This window comes from Lactuca virosa, chromosome 2, assembly GCF_052849685.1.
Source record: "Lactuca virosa cultivar CGN04683 chromosome 2, Lactuca_virosa_CGN04683_v6, whole genome shotgun sequence".
In the NCBI taxonomy this organism is placed as follows: domain Eukaryota; kingdom Viridiplantae; phylum Streptophyta; class Magnoliopsida; order Asterales; family Asteraceae; genus Lactuca; species Lactuca virosa.
In genome coordinates, this window is record NC_136427.1 from 153299411 (window position 1) to 153316462 (window position 17052).

General features: G+C 35.8%; 5 protein-coding genes across 5 annotated transcripts; 3 read left to right on the top strand and 2 right to left on the bottom strand.

Annotated features, from left to right (window-relative positions):
- Positions 1–483: 483 nt before the first annotated feature.
- Positions 484–7670, top strand: LOC145159633 (Protein kinase superfamily protein). The gene is made up of 6 exons (XM_079078651.1): positions 484–832; positions 1147–1454; positions 5525–5660; positions 5927–6063; positions 6156–6279; positions 7179–7670. The coding sequence occupies exons 1-6, from the start codon at positions 769–771 to the stop codon at positions 7529–7531; spliced, it is 1122 nt and encodes a 373-aa protein (XP_078934777.1). The 5' UTR covers positions 484–768; the 3' UTR covers positions 7532–7670.
- On the bottom strand, positions 3337–5177 carry LOC145159632 (pectate lyase-like). The gene is made up of 4 exons (XM_079078650.1): positions 4959–5177; positions 4213–4855; positions 3890–4126; positions 3337–3784 (listed from the first exon to the last, which is right to left on the bottom strand). The coding sequence occupies exons 1-4, from the start codon at positions 5045–5047 to the stop codon at positions 3572–3574; spliced, it is 1182 nt and encodes a 393-aa protein (XP_078934776.1). The 5' UTR covers positions 5048–5177; the 3' UTR covers positions 3337–3571.
- Positions 7671–12028: 4358 nt separating the features above from the next.
- Positions 12029–12487, bottom strand: LOC145157891 (uncharacterized). The gene has a single exon (XM_079076870.1). The coding sequence runs from the start codon at positions 12485–12487 to the stop codon at positions 12029–12031; it is 459 nt and encodes a 152-aa protein (XP_078932996.1).
- A 1038-nt stretch (positions 12488–13525) lies between these two features.
- Positions 13526–15589, top strand: LOC145157892 (NADPH-dependent diflavin oxidoreductase 1-like). Its single transcript, XM_079076871.1, has 7 exons — positions 13526–13651; positions 14604–14708; positions 14789–14880; positions 14984–15168; positions 15257–15354; positions 15432–15506; positions 15563–15589. Exons 1-7 carry the CDS (start codon positions 13526–13528, stop codon positions 15587–15589), a joined length of 708 nt encoding a protein of 235 aa, XP_078932997.1.
- Positions 15590–15690: 101 nt separating this feature from the next.
- LOC145157893 (uncharacterized) lies at positions 15691–16806 on the top strand. Its single transcript, XM_079076872.1, has one exon. The coding sequence runs from the start codon at positions 15691–15693 to the stop codon at positions 16804–16806; it is 1116 nt and encodes a 371-aa protein (XP_078932998.1).
- Positions 16807–17052: the final 246 nt, after the last annotated feature.

Here is a 17052-nt window from a genome sequence, read left to right on the forward strand (position 1 = left end):
AAGACAATGAAGACAAGGAAGACGAATATGAAGGCAACGATGGTTGATGGTGATGAATACTACAAACATTCTTCTAGAGAAAATTAAATTTATATTTCTTTCATTTTGTAATGTAACCAAATAAAATTAAAATATGTTTCTTTCATTTCCACTTCTTGCCTCTGTTATAATTCATCACTGCTGCCTTTTCTTGGGCATGAATTTAAATGCACGTGCTAAATTAAGTAAATTAGTAGGAAAATTTGGCTGCAAAACTTTGGAAGAATAAGATATGAATGAACATAGGCCCATTGACGCACTATTGAGGGGAATCTATGTGAATAGATTGGTAAAAAAGAACAGGCGCGGGCTAAAAAAGAAGGCTTTGAAGAGGATAGATAACGACTCATATATAGCTATTAAAATTCTCCAGGTCTTAAAAAAGACGCACTAACACTTAAGTCCAAACAATAAAAAGAAACAGCACATGTACACACCACAATTTCGAAATTAAAACAAAGTAACATGCGGATGGAAAACAGCCCCCACCACTTAGACACTCCACTTCATGATTACTATCAAGAAAGATCTTTAGTTCCCACAAGAAATTTCCCCACAAACACTCTTTCTTTCTGTTTTCTCTATTGGCAATAAAAGATTCAACCTTTGATGACTTCCCAATAATCTTTTCTTCTTTTCTTTTAATGGGTTATTTTTCTTGTTTATGTCATTAGTAATCTTGTTGTTTTTGTGGTTGAGTAAAAGAGTGAGTACGTAAAAGAGCGAGTGATGGGTAGCTGCTGGTGTAAGTGGAAACCCTCGATATATAGAGTCTCATCAAACTCAAAATCAGGTGGGTTTTCTACAAACTTTTTAGTTTTAATCCATTTTCTTTGGGTTAGGTTGATGTATATATCGCAATTGGGTTAATTTTCTGTAAACATGTTCTTTTTCCTACCATCTTTTACTTTTTTGCTTTTGAGATTCCTCATTCGAGGTATGTTCTTGATTTGGCTTCTTGTTTTATGATGAAAGGAAATTAAGAGATAAGGTGGCATTTCTGAATATGCGCTTCTAATCTAAAGCTTTTTCTTATGATTTTTCTTTATATTATGTTCTTGTCTTTCATGTTGGGTATATTTGGCATGGTTTGGTCTTCGTTTTCAGAGTTGACTAGGGATGAAAGTTCATTGGCGAGAAGAAAGGAGGAAGACAATAAGCTGCCGTCAAACCCTGAAGAAGTGGAAGATTTTCGTCGTAGTTCTGCAACTAATCCTTTAATCGTTTTCACATTTGATGAACTTAGAAAAATCACTGGTAATTTTAGACAAGATCACATGCTAGGTGGAGGCGGATTTGGTAGTGTTTATAAAGGGTTTCTTGAAGATGATATAAAAGAGGGGATTCAGCCAATCCCGGTAGCTGTTAAAGTTCATGATGGAGATAACAGTCAGCAAGGCCATAGAGAATGGCTGGTAAGAAAATCTCTTTCTCTCTCTCTCAATTGTAAAAACATTTGTTTTGAGGGAAAAACATCCTCCTTATTTGCGTAACACTTTCTTAGTATTTTATTTCGCGAGTAACCGGATGATTACATATAATAATCAGCTCAATGATTTTTGTATACTAAAAAAAATAGCCTTTTTTTTATATTTTTGAAGCTTCGTTATATATACACCCCACGTTGTTTTTATTATTATATATATATATTAAAGTTGTGAAAGAAATGAATAGTAAACTTTGGATACTTTGTCCAAGTTTGGTCTCTTGATTTATATATCCGGTCCATGTACTTCTTTAATTAATTTATTCATGTGCTTTTGTTTGTGTTCCATTCAACTTCCCATTTTTTTGGCAGAATTGGTCCTTGTATTATTGTTGGAAGTTAGGAATACTAAATTTGGATGTTTTTTTGGCAACTTTGGTCATTATTCTTTACCAATTTTGACACTTTTGGTCCTTGCAATCAATATTTTTACACTTTTTTGGAACCTTTTAATATTTAAAGTTTGGCCACAAAACTTTAACGGTTTGACAACTTTGATCCCTTTTCTAAAAAGTTGCTAATTCCTACCCCTTTAATTCTTTAGCCATTTTCACACTTCTGGTCCTTGCAGTCAAAACTTTTACATTTTTTGTCCGGGGCAAAGCCCGGACTTTTCATCCTTGCACTTTCTATGTCTGTCATATTTATCAATTCGGAAACAACATTGAAAGCTTCTGGCCCCCGCGTAACGGGGTAACCTTTCTAGTTTAAATTAAAATTTCCTACTCCTTATTTGCGAAATACTTTCTTAGTATTTTATTTTTGGTAACCGGATGATTACCTACGATAGTTAGTTCAATGATATTTTGTATATTAAAAGAAACAATAGTCTTTTTTGTATATTTTTGAAACTTCATTATAGTTTTAAGTCATTCTCCCTAAATTTTAATGCCTAGATTAAACTAAACGGGATTATACGATACGTAGTACGTCTTTATACACAATTAGTTTCTTTTCAACGAATCTCATAAATTATATTATTCTAACACTCGATTTAATATTCAATAATTATATTAATAACAATCAGTCATTGACCACAAAATAATTGTGTAAACAAATATTTAAAAAGGATTATAAGATCTATAAACCATTTTTTTTAAATAATTTCCTACATCTTTTCTAAAAGAACTTATTTTTATAAACTTTCTTTTCTTAAATACTGAAGATGAGGGTATCTTAAAGATGGTAACACAAGCTTAATCCTAAAATTATGGAGAAAATCTGAATTTTGGAAGGAATAGAGCAAAAATAGAGATGAGTAGATACACTTTGAATCAATATAAATTGAGAAATTAAATATCCTTCTGTTTTTTCTTTATATTTATCTTTCTATCCATATAAAACGATGATATGTGTCATATTTTGATAATATTTTGATAAGATTAATGATATTTTAATACATTTGTCATCATTTCAACTAGGTAGGAAAATATATAGAAATTTCAACTAGGTAGGAAAATATATAGAAATGAAAGTAGAAAGATATTTAATTTCTCATATAAATTATTTGTTTTCTTGTTTCGTTTTGTTTTTATTACTTTGTGTGTGAAATCCAATCGTTTATCATTTGTCTAGGTCTTAAACACTAACAATAAGTATTAAGGTCATGTAACAATTCTTTAGATGAGTACAGTCAAGTTGCAACTTGCAAGTGAATCATGGAGACTAATACTCTTATCTTGCAATTATTACAATTAAGTAATTACTGCTTAGAAATAGTACTTATGGTGATCTCATCATCTTTTATAATCATTCTCAACAACTTTTAATTGTTTATTCGAGCAACAGAATTATATCTTGTTTGTATCACACGTTTGCATTGATTTATATATACGTATGACAAAAACATATACATATAACTCTTGGATCTATAGTGACTTTTAGTGACTGAATATATTCCGTCAGTAAAAGATCAAATTTAACTACAACATTTCCTTAAAACTTTTTTTTTAAATATACATTAATTAATGACTACAGATTTCGGTCACTACTAAAAGTCATTGATCTTGTGTTCAGAATATCAATGATTGTTTTTTTTTTGGGTGCTTAACAAGGTTGCCCAGGGGTACATTTGAGTAAGCCCGCACAACGGGTGAGTGTCTCAACGGGTATCTTTGTCTCAACTTCAAGCATCTCAGGAGGATGTTGTATATTACCACCTGATGGTATGAAAAAGGCTCCATTTAGCAAAATGTCATGTTCCGATTTCCAATTCCATGTCTTCCATTCTGCCTCAGTGGCCTCCGCCCTTCGTGTCACCTTCACAACATATCTTTTTGTTAGACAAATCCAAAACGAAAAGAGTGATGAACGTTTGTATATATTAACATACATAAAGTTCATGCTAATAACAGCTTTGCATACCTGTTTGTATTGTTTGTCATCAGGAGCCATAAATCGGTTGCCTTGGCTAAGGATGGTAGGTTTATCCGTACCACCGATAGCATACATTTGCCATTTGTCATAGTCATTGTTTACCACGTGTGTAAAACCACATCGACACCTAGGCAATCTTTGGACACATCCGCAACCAAACTTGTTATATGCAACCGTGACTTTCATGTTCTTTTCAAGATCATTACCTACCCCTAGCAACATGACCTGTTCATGTGTTAATCACAAAGTGTAGAGGATTAGATATAATATATAAATACATAGATCTTGAGATTCAAATGCTTCCTACGTACTTTGTCGTGATCGTTGAATATGCAGTTAGAAATGGTTACGTCTGTGCCACCCATTGTAACATCTATAAGCCCATCTGCACCATGATCGAGTGTACAATGGTCAATCCATATCTTGGAAGAACCAAAGATGCAGATACCATCACCATCGCTTTTTGCTCTTGGCCCAGAATGTGTCTCTGAATCTTTAATCACTCCCCCTGGTGTTTCTTTTATATGGTGTATGTGAATCCCATGAATAATGACGTTCTTGACCTTCATTATGGTGATACCAGCACCATTAGCGATCTGGACGCATGCACCCCTACCATCGATTGTCTTATCACCAGTCATTACAAGCTCATGTTTGAGTGTAATCGTCATATCTTTCTTAAAGATGATCCATAAAGGTCTGTTTTGGGTAACACCACAACGAAGTGTCCCTGGTTTTGGATTCACTGCATCGTCATCTGAAGGATCAGTCACCTCATAGATTTCTCCGCCCTTGCCGCCGGTGGTTCCCTTTGCAAAACCAAGAGCGCAATCCGCTAATAATTGACGGTTTTCTGCCCAATTGGGTTTGCACCTCCAACACTTGTCTATTTTGTTTGTTGCTTCGCATGCGGTATGTAGGCCCCTCCTTGTTGAATTTGCTCCAAGAACAGATCTACACGAAATTTACATATAAATAAGAGTTAATATACGACATGCACTACACTAAATTCATATGCCTGACTTGCCATGCATAGGTTTATCAAAGATATACTCACCCTTCATCTTGTATGGTCCTAGCTAAAATACCCGGCACCATAAAAACAAAGGCATGGGTGAAAAAAAGAATGAAAGAGGATTTTCCCATTGTATGATTCTCCTCTACACCTTTTTTACGACCTATTTCCTCAAAAAATACCTAAAATATTGTATTGCTACGAATCTAAAAGGAATCACTAGCTTTATTATTCCATGTACAGCAAAAGCAAGTGATTCGTTTATTATGTACTTTGTTGGAGATTTTCTTCGTTTAAATAAGATAATTTTGCTCATCTATATTTAGTAATAAACAGTTTACCGAAAATTATTGTGGTCACAATTTTCGCTAGTAACAATGGACAGAAAGAGAACATACAAAGACCGATCAAATTCATATATATTTTCCTCGGTCCAAAAAAGTCACTACGTATATATAGTGGTTGTGGGACGTCCTTCTATATATATTAAAACTCATAATCGTTGAGATTCAAACGATTGACCATTTCTTATCATACATGTATACATGCTTTGAGTATATGTTTTCCGAATTACATTCCAAAAATAATAGCTCTTCTTTGCTTTGTAGGCCGAGGTTATATTTTTAGGGCAGCTTACTCATCCAAATTTAGTGAAATTGATTGGATACTGCTGTGAAGATGAGCATAGAGTCCTTATATACGAATATATGGCACTTGGAAGCGTGGAAAATAAATTATTTTCGAGTAAGTGCTCCATGAATTCGTGTAGATTCTAATATTCCATAGAAATTTAACAATTATATTGAGATTTGTAAAAACATATTTTAGAGGGAAAGTGTACTAGTTTTCAAGAAAAAGACCAATAATCACATTTGCTATATCTAAAAACAAAGTCTTGCTTACTTTACAGCTCATAAGAAAGAATAATTTGACTACAAAAGTTAGAAAAAAGTTCATGTAGCTTTTGTTTTGTGGTTTAGCTAGTTTCTTGAAATGTTATTGTTTTGTAGGGGTGTTGCTTCCTCTTCCATGGTCAACTAGAATGAAGATTGCTTTTGGTGCTGCAAAAGGACTTGCCTTCCTTCATGATGCACCAAAACCTGTCATATATCGTGATTTTAAAACTTCAAATATTTTGCTAGACCCGGTTAGTACACAAAAACTCATCAAAACATATATTATTTAATCATTTATTGTGTCATTTGGGATTTCTTGACTAATTATTATGTGGGCATACAGGACTATAATGCAAAACTTTCCGATTTTGGGCTAGCCAAAGATGGTCCTGTTGGAGATAAAACTCATGTTTCTACTCGCATAATGGGAACATATGGGTATGCAGCGCCTGAGTATATTATGACAGGTTTGTTAACTTTCCACACTTAGATAGACCTTCTTTCTTTTTCTATTAAGTGATGTGATAAATAATGTTTCTTTCTTTCTTTTTTCCATTAAGTGATGTGATAAATAATGTTTCTTGCTTTCTTTTTCCATTAAGTGATATGATAAATGATGTTTCTAAGACATTGGAGACAATAACGCCAATGGAAAGAAAAAAAAAATTAGGACCAATTTGTAAAAGGTTAAAGACTTAACGAGAAAACCTCATTTCTTGGATAGTCCAAGTTAAAAAGGAAATACCCACTTAGCGTTTACCAAATTAAGAGTTTGTTTTTTTGTTTTGTTTTTTGTTTCAGTGTGTAGAGAGTTTTAAATGGCTATCTAGAGTAAGTGTTCTACACATAAATATCGTTTTTTGGACAAATGAAATAATTGCGTAAATGATAATTAAGTAAATGGCTATTTTACCGGCACTCTAGAAATGAAGCTCAATAAAAATGATTGTTTATTTGAGAATTGTTATAAATTGAAATTATAAATGATAAAATGGAAAAAAAAAATGCAGCAACTTAAATAATGATACAAATACAATTATATCCAATCAACATGATTATACTTAAATTGAATATAATATTTGATAACAACATAAGCGAGTCTTCTATGAAACAAGTCAAAAAGAAACAAAAAGACCCATTTCTCTTATTTTTCCGGATTAATGTTTAATGCTCACATAAGATATGGATTAATCCACATAATATGTCTGAATAAAAGTAAAATAATCATTTTATCCTCCTATCTCTATTGAGTAAAAAAAGAAACAAAAAGTTAGTATCATCGGATCACAAAAATGTAATACAAGTTAATTGGAATTGAATTGATTTTTTTTTCTTGCATACTAATGACATATTCCTCTAATTTTAGGCCATTTGACTCCAAGAAGTGATGTTTATAGCTATGGTATTGTTCTTCTTGAACTTCTAACTGGAAGAAAATCATTGGACAAATCAAGGCCACCAAGAGAACAAAACCTTGCAGATTGGGCTCTCCCATTACTTAAAGAAAAGAAGAAGTTGCTAGACATTGCAGATCCTAGGCTAGGTGATTACCCTATCAAAGGGTTCCAAAAGGCAGCCATGCTAGTTTACCATTGCTTGAATCGTAATCCGAAAGCTAGACCACTTATGCGGGACATAGTAGATTCTTTGGAGCCGCTGCAAGTTGCACCCGAAGTTTTGTCCCAGGGAACTACCTTGACTTTGATTGCTGATAATTAAAGATGCAAACTATTTTTCAAACTACTATAATTTTTTTTTCAATTTTTTTTGTTTTCAATCTTAACATGCAACTTTTATGGTTACTTTGGCAACTTATGTTGTAGTGTATATGGAAAATGAAGATGTGTTTAAAATGGCATTGGCATGTTCTTGTGATTCGTTACTAGCTAGTCCTTAAAAACTTCATCAATAGCCCTACGCTCGTAGCACACTGTTGGTTACCAGGTTGTGTATTGCATAAATGATCAAGGGCTTGAGTATGGACGCTATATATAGTGTGAGATTTTTAATTCCAATGTGAATTAGCCACCTTGTGGACATTACTAGTAGCTCTTATTCCATCTATCTAGCATAGTTTATATCTTAATTACATGATGTCATGATGATGCCTAGCCATTGCACAGAAAAAATTCAGCAATATTATGTTTTCTCTTTTTTGAAAATGTCTTCTAAACTAGGGATGATAAATGTGAAAATACCCTCATAGGGTTAGTATTGCATTCCCACTATATAAATACACCAATATACATATTTACCAAAAAGGACCTTATACTATGAGTATACATAACAAACCTACACTATACATTAAACGACATGTGCTAACACTCTCCCTCAGTTTGAACGGGAGGATCACGAATGTTTAAACTGTTACGAAAATCAATAAATAACTGTGTAGATAGTCCTTTAGGGAAGATGTCTGCAAACTGGTGAGCAGAGGGAACATGCAGACCGCGAACCTGACCAATGGCAACACATTCTCTAACAAAATGTAAATCTATTTCCACATATTTGGTTCTTTGATGTTGAACCGGGTTGGAAGCTAAATACATAGCACTCACATTGTTACAAAACACAACAGTAGTACGATTTAGAGGACATGAGAGTTCAAGAAGCAGATTATGAAGCCATACAGCTTCAGCAACAACATTACCCGATACTCTGCTTCTGCACTAGATCGAGAGGCGACATGTTGATGTTTTGAGGACCAAGAGATAAGATTATCACCAAGATAAACACAAAACCCAGAAGTCGACCGACGTGTCTAAGGACAGCCGACCCAATCAGCATCAGCATAAGAGACCAAACGATCGACATGAGATGGACGTAAATGAAGACCAAGATGAAGAGTGCCTTGAATGTAGCGCAAAATGCGTTTCAAAGCAAGGAAGTGGGGTTCACGTGGGTCATGCATGTAGAGGCAGACCTGTTGAACAGCATATGTAATATCTGGACAAGTGAAGGTTAAATACTGCAATGCTCCAGCTAGACTTCGATACACGGTCGGATCAGACATCAAAGGCCCGAAGGAAGAGAGATTCGGTTTGGAGTCCGTCGGAGTGCTACAGGGGTTGCACGAGGTCATACCTGCTCGAGAGAGAATCTCCTTGGCAAATGCAGTCTGCGAAAGAAACAGGATGTTAGCGTACGAGTAGCAGCAATGCCGAGAAAAAAAGAGAGAGAGCCTAAATTTGTCATAGCAAACTCAGAAGAGAGACATAAGATGACTTTTTTGATAAGAGAGGAACTGGAGGCCGCAAGAATAATGTCATCGACGTAAAGAAGGAGATAAATTGTCTCCGAGCCGTGATGAAAGGTGAAGAGAGAACTGTCAGATCGACTGCTCTTAAAACCTATGGAGGAGATGTAAATCGCAAATCGTTGGTACCATGCACGAGGAGCTTGTTTGAGTTCACACAAAGCTTTTCGTAGACGACACACATGATCGGGATGTTGTGGGTGAACATAACCTGGGGGTTGCTTCATGTAGACCTCTTCAGTAATGTCTTCATGTAAAAAAAAGCATGCGTAACATCAAGCTGATGAATTGGCCACTGACGGGAGACAGCAATGCTAAGAACAGTGCGAATGGTGGCGGGTTTGACAACCAAGCTAAATGTATCATCAAAATCTAAACCCGGTTGTTGAGAAAAACCCTGAGCAACCAATCTACCTTTGTAACGATCGAGGTTGCCTTTGGAATCAAACTTGGGTCGATAGAGCCAACGACAACCGATAATGTTGTCACTTAGAGGGAGGGGAACAAGTTCCCAAGTATGATTGGAGTTGAGGGCGGCCATTTCAGCATCCATGGCGGATTTCCAGTTAGGATCACACATGGCCTGAGTTGTAGATATTGGAATCGAAGATATGTCAGAAGAAGCGGAAAGGTTTAGAATATACACAGTTTTAGGGAACCGGTTTGAGAGCGAGTAGTCATATGGTGACCAGTAGCGCGAGAAGAGGGGGCACTCGAAGCAGAGGGAACATCCGTGGAATCAGACACGTCGATAGAATCAGAGGCGAATGGGTGTTATGTGTGAGACGAAGAGGAAGAAGGAGAAGTGCCACGAGGTTGAGATGTCGTGGTTGGAGTGGAGGAGAAGGTGTGTGGGGAAATATCATCGTCTAGAGTTAAAGAATCATAGTCCAAGTCCGGAGGAGGAGTGTGAAAATTAGAGTAGGGAAATTGATCTTCATCAAAAATAACATGAAGAGAAATAATGATTCGTTGAGTGACAAGGTCAAGAAACTTATGTCCTTTATGATTGGGAGCTGGTCCAAGGTACACACAAGCTGTTGATCTGGGAGAGAGCTTGTGAGGGGCAGTAGAGGTGAGATTTGGGTAATAAAGGCACCCAAAGACACGAAGGTGATCATAAGTCGGAAAGAAACCGAATAAAACCTAAAATGGGGTTTTATAGGACAAGGTGGTGGTGGGAAGAAGGTTAAGAGTATGAATAGCGGTGAGAAGAGCTTTTGTCCAGAATGCAGTAGATAAAGAAGCTTGAAAGAGAAACGTGTGTATGATGTTATTTATAGTGCGAATCGAACGTTCAACTTTGCCATTTTGTTGTGATGTATATGGACATGAAAAACGAACGGTAATACTGTTGGATTGAAGATAAGTGAGAAGAACACGATTATTAAATTCACGACCATTATCACATTGAAAAGACTGAATGTCAGTTTTTAAATTGATTTTTGACATATATTCGAAAATTACAAAAAACACTATAAACTTCAGATTTCGCACGTAAAGGAAAGACCCACAAAAAATGTGAAAAATCATCAAGGAACAATATGTAATATTTAAATCCACTCAAACTAATAACCGTAGATGTCCATAAATCAGAATGAATAAGTTCAAACACACGAGATGTTTTATTTGTGGAAGACGTAAAAGGTAAACGACAATGTTTTCCAACTTGACAAGCATGACAAGTTGGGATTTTATTTGAGTTGCTAGAAACAAAATTTCGAGAATGCAGAAAACGAAGAACGGAGGAAACGGGATGTCCTAGACGACGATGCCATGTAGGAAGAGACACCGCAACAAGAGCTTTAGTCAGGACAGAAGAGACGCGAGTAGGAAGAAATGGATATAAATCGCCAACACTGTCGCATCGTTGGAGAAAAGTACCTGAATTAAGATCATTGACAAAGAAACCAAATGGGTCAAATGAAACAGAAACAAAATTATCAATTGTGAATTTGCGAACAGAAGTTAAATTTTTGACTATATGATTTGACACAAGGACATCGTTTAAAAAAATTATTTTGATAGGAAGGAAGAAAAGTGTGACCAATGTGAGAAACCGGTAATATTGCACCATTGCCAACCATAATAGATTTAGAATTACATGGTGAGAGGTAAGACATGTTACCTTGGTTAAACGACATGTGAGAAGATGCACTCGTGTCCATGTAAAATTGGTTATCTTGCGGTGGTTGAAGCGACATCGCTTGAAAAATGGATGCTACATCAGTCGGTTGTTGCGGAGCGGGAACCTGTGTACCAAAAAAATTTGTAGTGGGCTGGTTTGAAAATCCAGCGCTAGTGGGCCTGGACTGCAGAACAATGGGTTGTCCAAAAATAGGAGATGGGTGCGCTGCTGGCCCAAAGGCAGCGATGGGCTGCTGATTCGACACTTGTTGTAGTTGATGGACTTATTGGGCTTGGACAGGTGCATGTGGAATTTGCTGTTGTGGACTAATTGAGATTGTGTTGTACGCATAATATGGATACACAAAAGAGTTTCCGGCAATTCCAGGAGCACCATAAAAAAAATGTTTGAGATGGATTTTGTAAAGCTTAATTATTTGCATTCGGATTTGGCCCCATAATTCCTGCAAATTGAGAATTTTGACCCGAATTTGTACCTGCAAATTGAGTAGTACTAGTAGATATGCTAGAATTACCACCCCCCTTGGAAGTACCCCGGTTATTATTGCGATTTTTATTCCATTTGTTTTTCGATTTTCCGAATTGTTGAGAAACGGAATAAAGAGTCGTATTAGCCGGGATGGATTGATCAATCAATTGATCTTCATTCACTTCCCGGGTTTCATGTAGTAAAAGCATATTCTTAGCTTCCAAGAATGACGAAAACGGCTTAGTATTAGTGACAACATCCATGATGTTATGATAATTCACCAGGAGACCACGTAAGATTTGCATGACAAGTTCCAATTCAGTAATTTCTTAGTCAACATCGGCTAAGGCGTCGGCAAGATGTTTGAGATTATGACAATATTCGGTAATTGACGAGGCGCCTTTTTTGTATTGCGGAATTGTTCTTGCAATTGGAGCATTCGTGGCATTTTGTTATTGAGAAAAAACTCATGTAAGTTGTCCCATAAGTCCTTAGCAGTGCAATTATCGCTAGAAATAATTTGCAAAACAGTTGGATCACAAGTGTAATAGAACCACGACTTCACACATGAGTCGATTGACTCCCAATCTTCATCATCTTCTCCCGAGGGCTTGGATTTGCCATTGATGTGACCTAGAACCTTAACACCTTTACATATATCTTGAAAAATACGACACCATAATTTGTATTTAGATCCATCGGCAATTAATTTGAAACTGAATTGATTATAGACATTTGTAACTGCATATACAAGTTGTTGGGCAGGAGGGGACACAATAGAGGTGTTTGCAGGAGAAGACATGATGCCGGAAAATCAAAGAACCGTGTGAAATAAAAAAACAAAACAAATACCAGAGAACTTACCGCGGTTAGAAGGATTGTAGCAATATGTATCATACTAGAACCCTTTCAACGGACGGCTTATGCTTGTTAATGCAGCGGAATCGATTTCGGACAGAGGGTGTGGGTCGATGGAGAGAAAAACAGGAAGCAGACGTGATTAATTTTATTGAGAAGTGTGATACCTTCTTACTTGAATCGCAGCATAAACACAATCTTGTAAGTCATAATCGACAAGAAGGAGGAATGAGGGAATCGTAACAGCGGCCAGAAAAAAAGTCACGTACGACTCTTGATACCATGATAAATGTGAAAATACCCTCATGGGGTTAGTATTGCATTCCCACTATATAAATACACCAATATACATATTTACCAAAAAGGACCTTATACTGTGAGTATACATAATAAACCTACACTATACACATGTAGTGCCAGTTGAGTTGAATTTGACTTGATGGTGTTACCATGTGAGGCTAAGCTTGAACTCAATTTGATACTTGAATGAGGTTTTCTATGTAATTAAGTTTGGGCTCGACTTTAGAAAGATTCGAGCTTGAATAACTTGAAATTTTTTATCTGAAATATGCTCCATAAACTAAGATTGACATGAATATATATATATATATATATATATATATATATATATATATATATATATATATATATATATATATATTTACTATATTATTAAACATATTGCGTGTTTCTTGAAAATTAAGAGGTACAATAACTATTACCTCATGTACAATAATATTAAGCTTATAATCACATTATATAGATATACACGGTATTACCTTATCGTATAGGTATACACGGTATTACCTTATCGAAGATGTTACCCTAATATTATCTACACACAACACTACACACAACAGCCGCCATCGGAAGGAAATCTAAACCCTCTTCTTTCCGTCTCCTTCCTAATCGCTTTAGAATTGATCGATACTCACCAAATCAAACCAAATCTCTACTGTCTCTCTCTTGGCGTCGTTGTCGAATGTCTCAACGCCTCCACCGTCGCCACCTGACCTCGGATGGTACGCCACAGGATCTTCGAAGGAGCATGGAAGTGAATGGGACCATGAGACGGCTTGGTGTTCATACGCTTATGGAGATAACGAAGGTACTTCATTTTCTGACGAACAAGACCACTGGAGAGGCAGATCTCTTCAGTGCGCACGACGGTGACCCGCTGGCCATTGAGAAGCTCCTTTGCCAAATTAGACGACAATCAACCGAGAATATGGTGGCGAGCGTCCACCACTACCTCCTTTGCGCAAATACCTGATCTGGAAACCATTGTTGCAGCAACTATGGGTTTACTTCTCCCTCTCTCTCTCGCCTCTTTTTCTCTTTCTTCGTTGATACACATGCATCACTTCTCTGGTGATGAACCCCCAACACACACCCTACTATAATCTTTACGAAAAAAGGTAATAAATTTTATTGTTTTCAATTCTATAAAATAAATGTTTTTTATTATGTTTTTGAAATTGTTGTTCACTCAGATTCGTAGCTTATAGAAACGATACTTATTTTTTTAATGATGTTAGTCAATTTAGTTGTAATGTAATTTTTCTAATCTAGGCTTTTGAGTAGCCTTAAATTCCACCCACCCCACCCCAGGTTACCTTTTTCATTTTGCTTTTAACTTATTTTGAGCAATTTTGGCATTTTTTGTTTTAACTTATGGAAGCTTACAGGTCATCTTTTAACATTTTCATCTTGTGGGTCCCGTTTATTATGATATTTTTTGTCACAATTTAACAAATTTTGTATATTTTTCCAACAGTCGGGCAGGTTTTCCTTATGGTGCTGCAGAAATCTTTTCATTGATGCAGCATATGGGATTTGAACCATGTAGTGTGAGTCGATTTTCAGGTTTCAAGTCAAATTTTACACTTCTATATTCTCAGGAAATGCAACTGAAAAACCAGAATTAGAACACTAGGTGTGGTTAAACATTTTATAATTAAAAATGTTTACCACTTGCGATTCTTTTTTCACTGCTTTAACTTTCAAACTTTTCATTTGTTATTATTTCTTCTTTCTAATTCTTGATTACCCAAATTTAGGCGTTTTGGACATTTCTTTTGCAAAGAAGTTTAAACAGACAGTGGCTCGAAAAAACAAACTACATAGTATTTGGATTGGGAGACTCTGGTTATCATAAATACAATGTAAGTTGAATTAGTTATCATGTATGTAATCTTCTTAAATTACATTTGTGTAATTACTTAAATCTGTCATGTAATTTCAGTTTGTTGCAAAGAAGCTTGACAAAAGACTTGCAGATCTCGGGGGAACCATAATTCTTGAAAGAGGTTTGGGAGATGATCAACATTCTTCAGGGTATCTTTGTTATTTCCAGTATTTGTACAACTTTGTTGCATAATCTTTCTGTATAATATACAATAAGTAAATTAAATAAAGTTGTTGTGATTTTCTTATGCAGATATGAAGGGTCCTTAGATCCATGGATGTCATCTTTATGGACCATGTTATATAATAAAAATCCAAAATTCTTCCCAAAAGGTTTAAATATTTTTGTGTCTGATATGAAGATAATTGGTCAACCAAAAGTGGAAATCACATATCTTGACTCGAATGCAGTACATTCACAACCTTCAACACAAATTGGTAAATAGCCTGTTTATTTTCAAATTTCACTATTTTTCAACCTTCAAAGTTCAAATTTTATTTACTATAACTGATTTTTTTGTGACAGATTTGAAGTTACTTGAGAAGGATATAGTGAGGTGTCGGACAATGTTGTCTGCAAAAAAGTCAAATGACAAGAGTAAACCCGATTACTTTTTGAAACTGGTAGTGATGAAATTTCCTAGTCTTTTTATATTCTTCTTATGTTAATTTATAATTTGTACCATTGGTTGCTTATTTAGGTTAAAAATCAACCAATAACTAGAGCAAGTTATGACAAAGATGTACGCCATTTGGAATTTGAGCCACTTTTATCTGTAAGTATTATCAAGCTTATATGTATTAGTTGTTTTTTTGGTTAATATTATATAAGCGTTTACATAAAAAGAAACCCCCTTAATAAAATTGTTTCTAATAGAGACCGATGATAATTTATCACAATGTCTTGTAGAGGCTTCCTTATTTCAATTTCCCAGCACACTTAGAAGGTTATTTGCGACGATGCTGATTTTTTGTGAACCAGGAAATGTTCGCAAGTTATGGGACGACTACTATGATTCTCTTTCTGAAGATTATAGGAAACAATATGGATGTGTCGAACGAGTGCAAAATATGGTCCTCATTGACATTAGAGTCTTCCTAGAATCTATGAGTAAAAAACTTAGTGATTACGACCTTCCAAATGTCAGTTCACACATCGATTTACAATCAAGAGGCTATCGTGAGGTGCAAGAAGAATACTCTATAAATGTGGAATATGAAGACTTACATGCGCCAGACTCTCTCAATCTAGACCAGAAGTTTGCATATGATGAGATAATGAGGCATGTGGATGAAAATATTCCGGGTGTGTTCTTCATAGATGGTCCTGGTGGAACTGGAAATACATTTTTGTACAAAGCTTTGTTGGCCAATATTCGTGTCCGTGGTCTTATTGCACTTGCAACTACCACGTCAGGTGTTGCGGCTAACAACATGCCACGAGGGAGAACAGCTCATTCACGATTTGGAATTCCCCCCAATCTTGATAATAACTCGATGTGCAATATCACTAAACAAAGCGGGAAGGCTCAGCTACTTCGCGAGGCAAAGGTAATCATATGGGATGAAGCAGCAATGGCTAAGAGGCAGGCGGTAGAAGCAGTTGATCGGACAATGCAAGACATCACAGATGAGAAGCTCTCTTTCGGTGGAAAGATAATGGTTATGGGAGGTGACTTTATACAAGTTTTGCCGGTCGTGAGACGTGGCACTCGAGCACAAATTGTGGACTCTAGCTTACAAATGTCACCTCTATGGGCTTCAGTTAAAAGGCTTCGATTAAATATCAACATGAGAGCGGTAAATGACCCATGGTTTTCTGATTTTTTATTACGAGTCGGTGATGGAAAGGAGGAAACATTGGACGAGTCCTTTATTCGTATACCTGATAACATGTCCATTTCATACACTGATAAAACTAATTCAGTGGACGCTCTGATTGATGCAATATTTCCTTCTTTGCAATCCAACGGCGTCGGTTCAAAATTTATCATTTCGAGGGCGATATTGTCAACTAAAACTGAAAGTGTTGATGAGATTAATAATAAGTTGATCGAACGATTTTATGGCGAGTAAAAAGTTTACTACAGTTTTGATGAAGCGGAAGATGACAAAAATAACTTATATATGATGGAATATTTGAACTCGCTAAATGTTAGTGGTGTACCCCCTCATTATCTTCGGTTAAAAACTGGGTGCCCAGTAATACTTTTGCGAAATATTGATCCTTCAAATGGGTTATGTAATGGCACCAGATTGATATGTCGAGCTTTCCAACAAAATGTCATTGATGCAGAGATAGTTGTTGGTCAACATGCTGGA

What these genes read in the sequence shown, in the direction of transcription:
- LOC145159632 (XM_079078650.1), bottom strand. Translation starts at nt 5,047, where the DNA reads ATGGGAAAATCCTCTTTCATTCTTTTTTTCACCCATGCCTTTGTTTTT. An exon ending in TATTCAACGATCACGACAAA is followed by an intron (nt 4,127 to 4,212) that starts GTACGTAGGAAG and finishes ACACATGAACAG; the next exon opens with GTCATGTTGCTAGGGGTAGG. An exon ending in ATGACAAACAATACAAACAG is followed by an intron (nt 3,785 to 3,889) that starts GTATGCAAAGCT and finishes TATGTTGTGAAG; the next exon opens with GTGACACGAAGGGCGGAGGC.
- LOC145157891 (XM_079076870.1), bottom strand. Translation starts at nt 12,487, where the DNA reads ATGTCTTCTCCTGCAAACACCTCTATTGTGTCCCCTCCTGCCCAACAA.
- LOC145159633 (XM_079078651.1), top strand. Translation starts at nt 769, where the DNA reads ATGGGTAGCTGCTGGTGTAAGTGGAAACCCTCGATATATAGAGTCTCA. An exon ending in CAAATATTTTGCTAGACCCG is followed by an intron (nt 6,064 to 6,155) that starts GTTAGTACACAA and finishes GTGGGCATACAG; the next exon opens with GACTATAATGCAAAACTTTC. An exon ending in GCCTGAGTATATTATGACAG is followed by an intron (nt 6,280 to 7,178) that starts GTTTGTTAACTT and finishes CTCTAATTTTAG; the next exon opens with GCCATTTGACTCCAAGAAGT.
- LOC145157892 (XM_079076871.1), top strand. Translation starts at nt 13,526, where the DNA reads ATGTCTCAACGCCTCCACCGTCGCCACCTGACCTCGGATGGTACGCCA. An exon ending in ACAACCTTCAACACAAATTG is followed by an intron (nt 15,169 to 15,256) that starts GTAAATAGCCTG and finishes TTTTTGTGACAG; the next exon opens with ATTTGAAGTTACTTGAGAAG. An exon ending in CCGATTACTTTTTGAAACTG is followed by an intron (nt 15,355 to 15,431) that starts GTAGTGATGAAA and finishes TTGCTTATTTAG; the next exon opens with GTTAAAAATCAACCAATAAC.
- LOC145157893 (XM_079076872.1), top strand. Translation starts at nt 15,691, where the DNA reads ATGCTGATTTTTTGTGAACCAGGAAATGTTCGCAAGTTATGGGACGAC.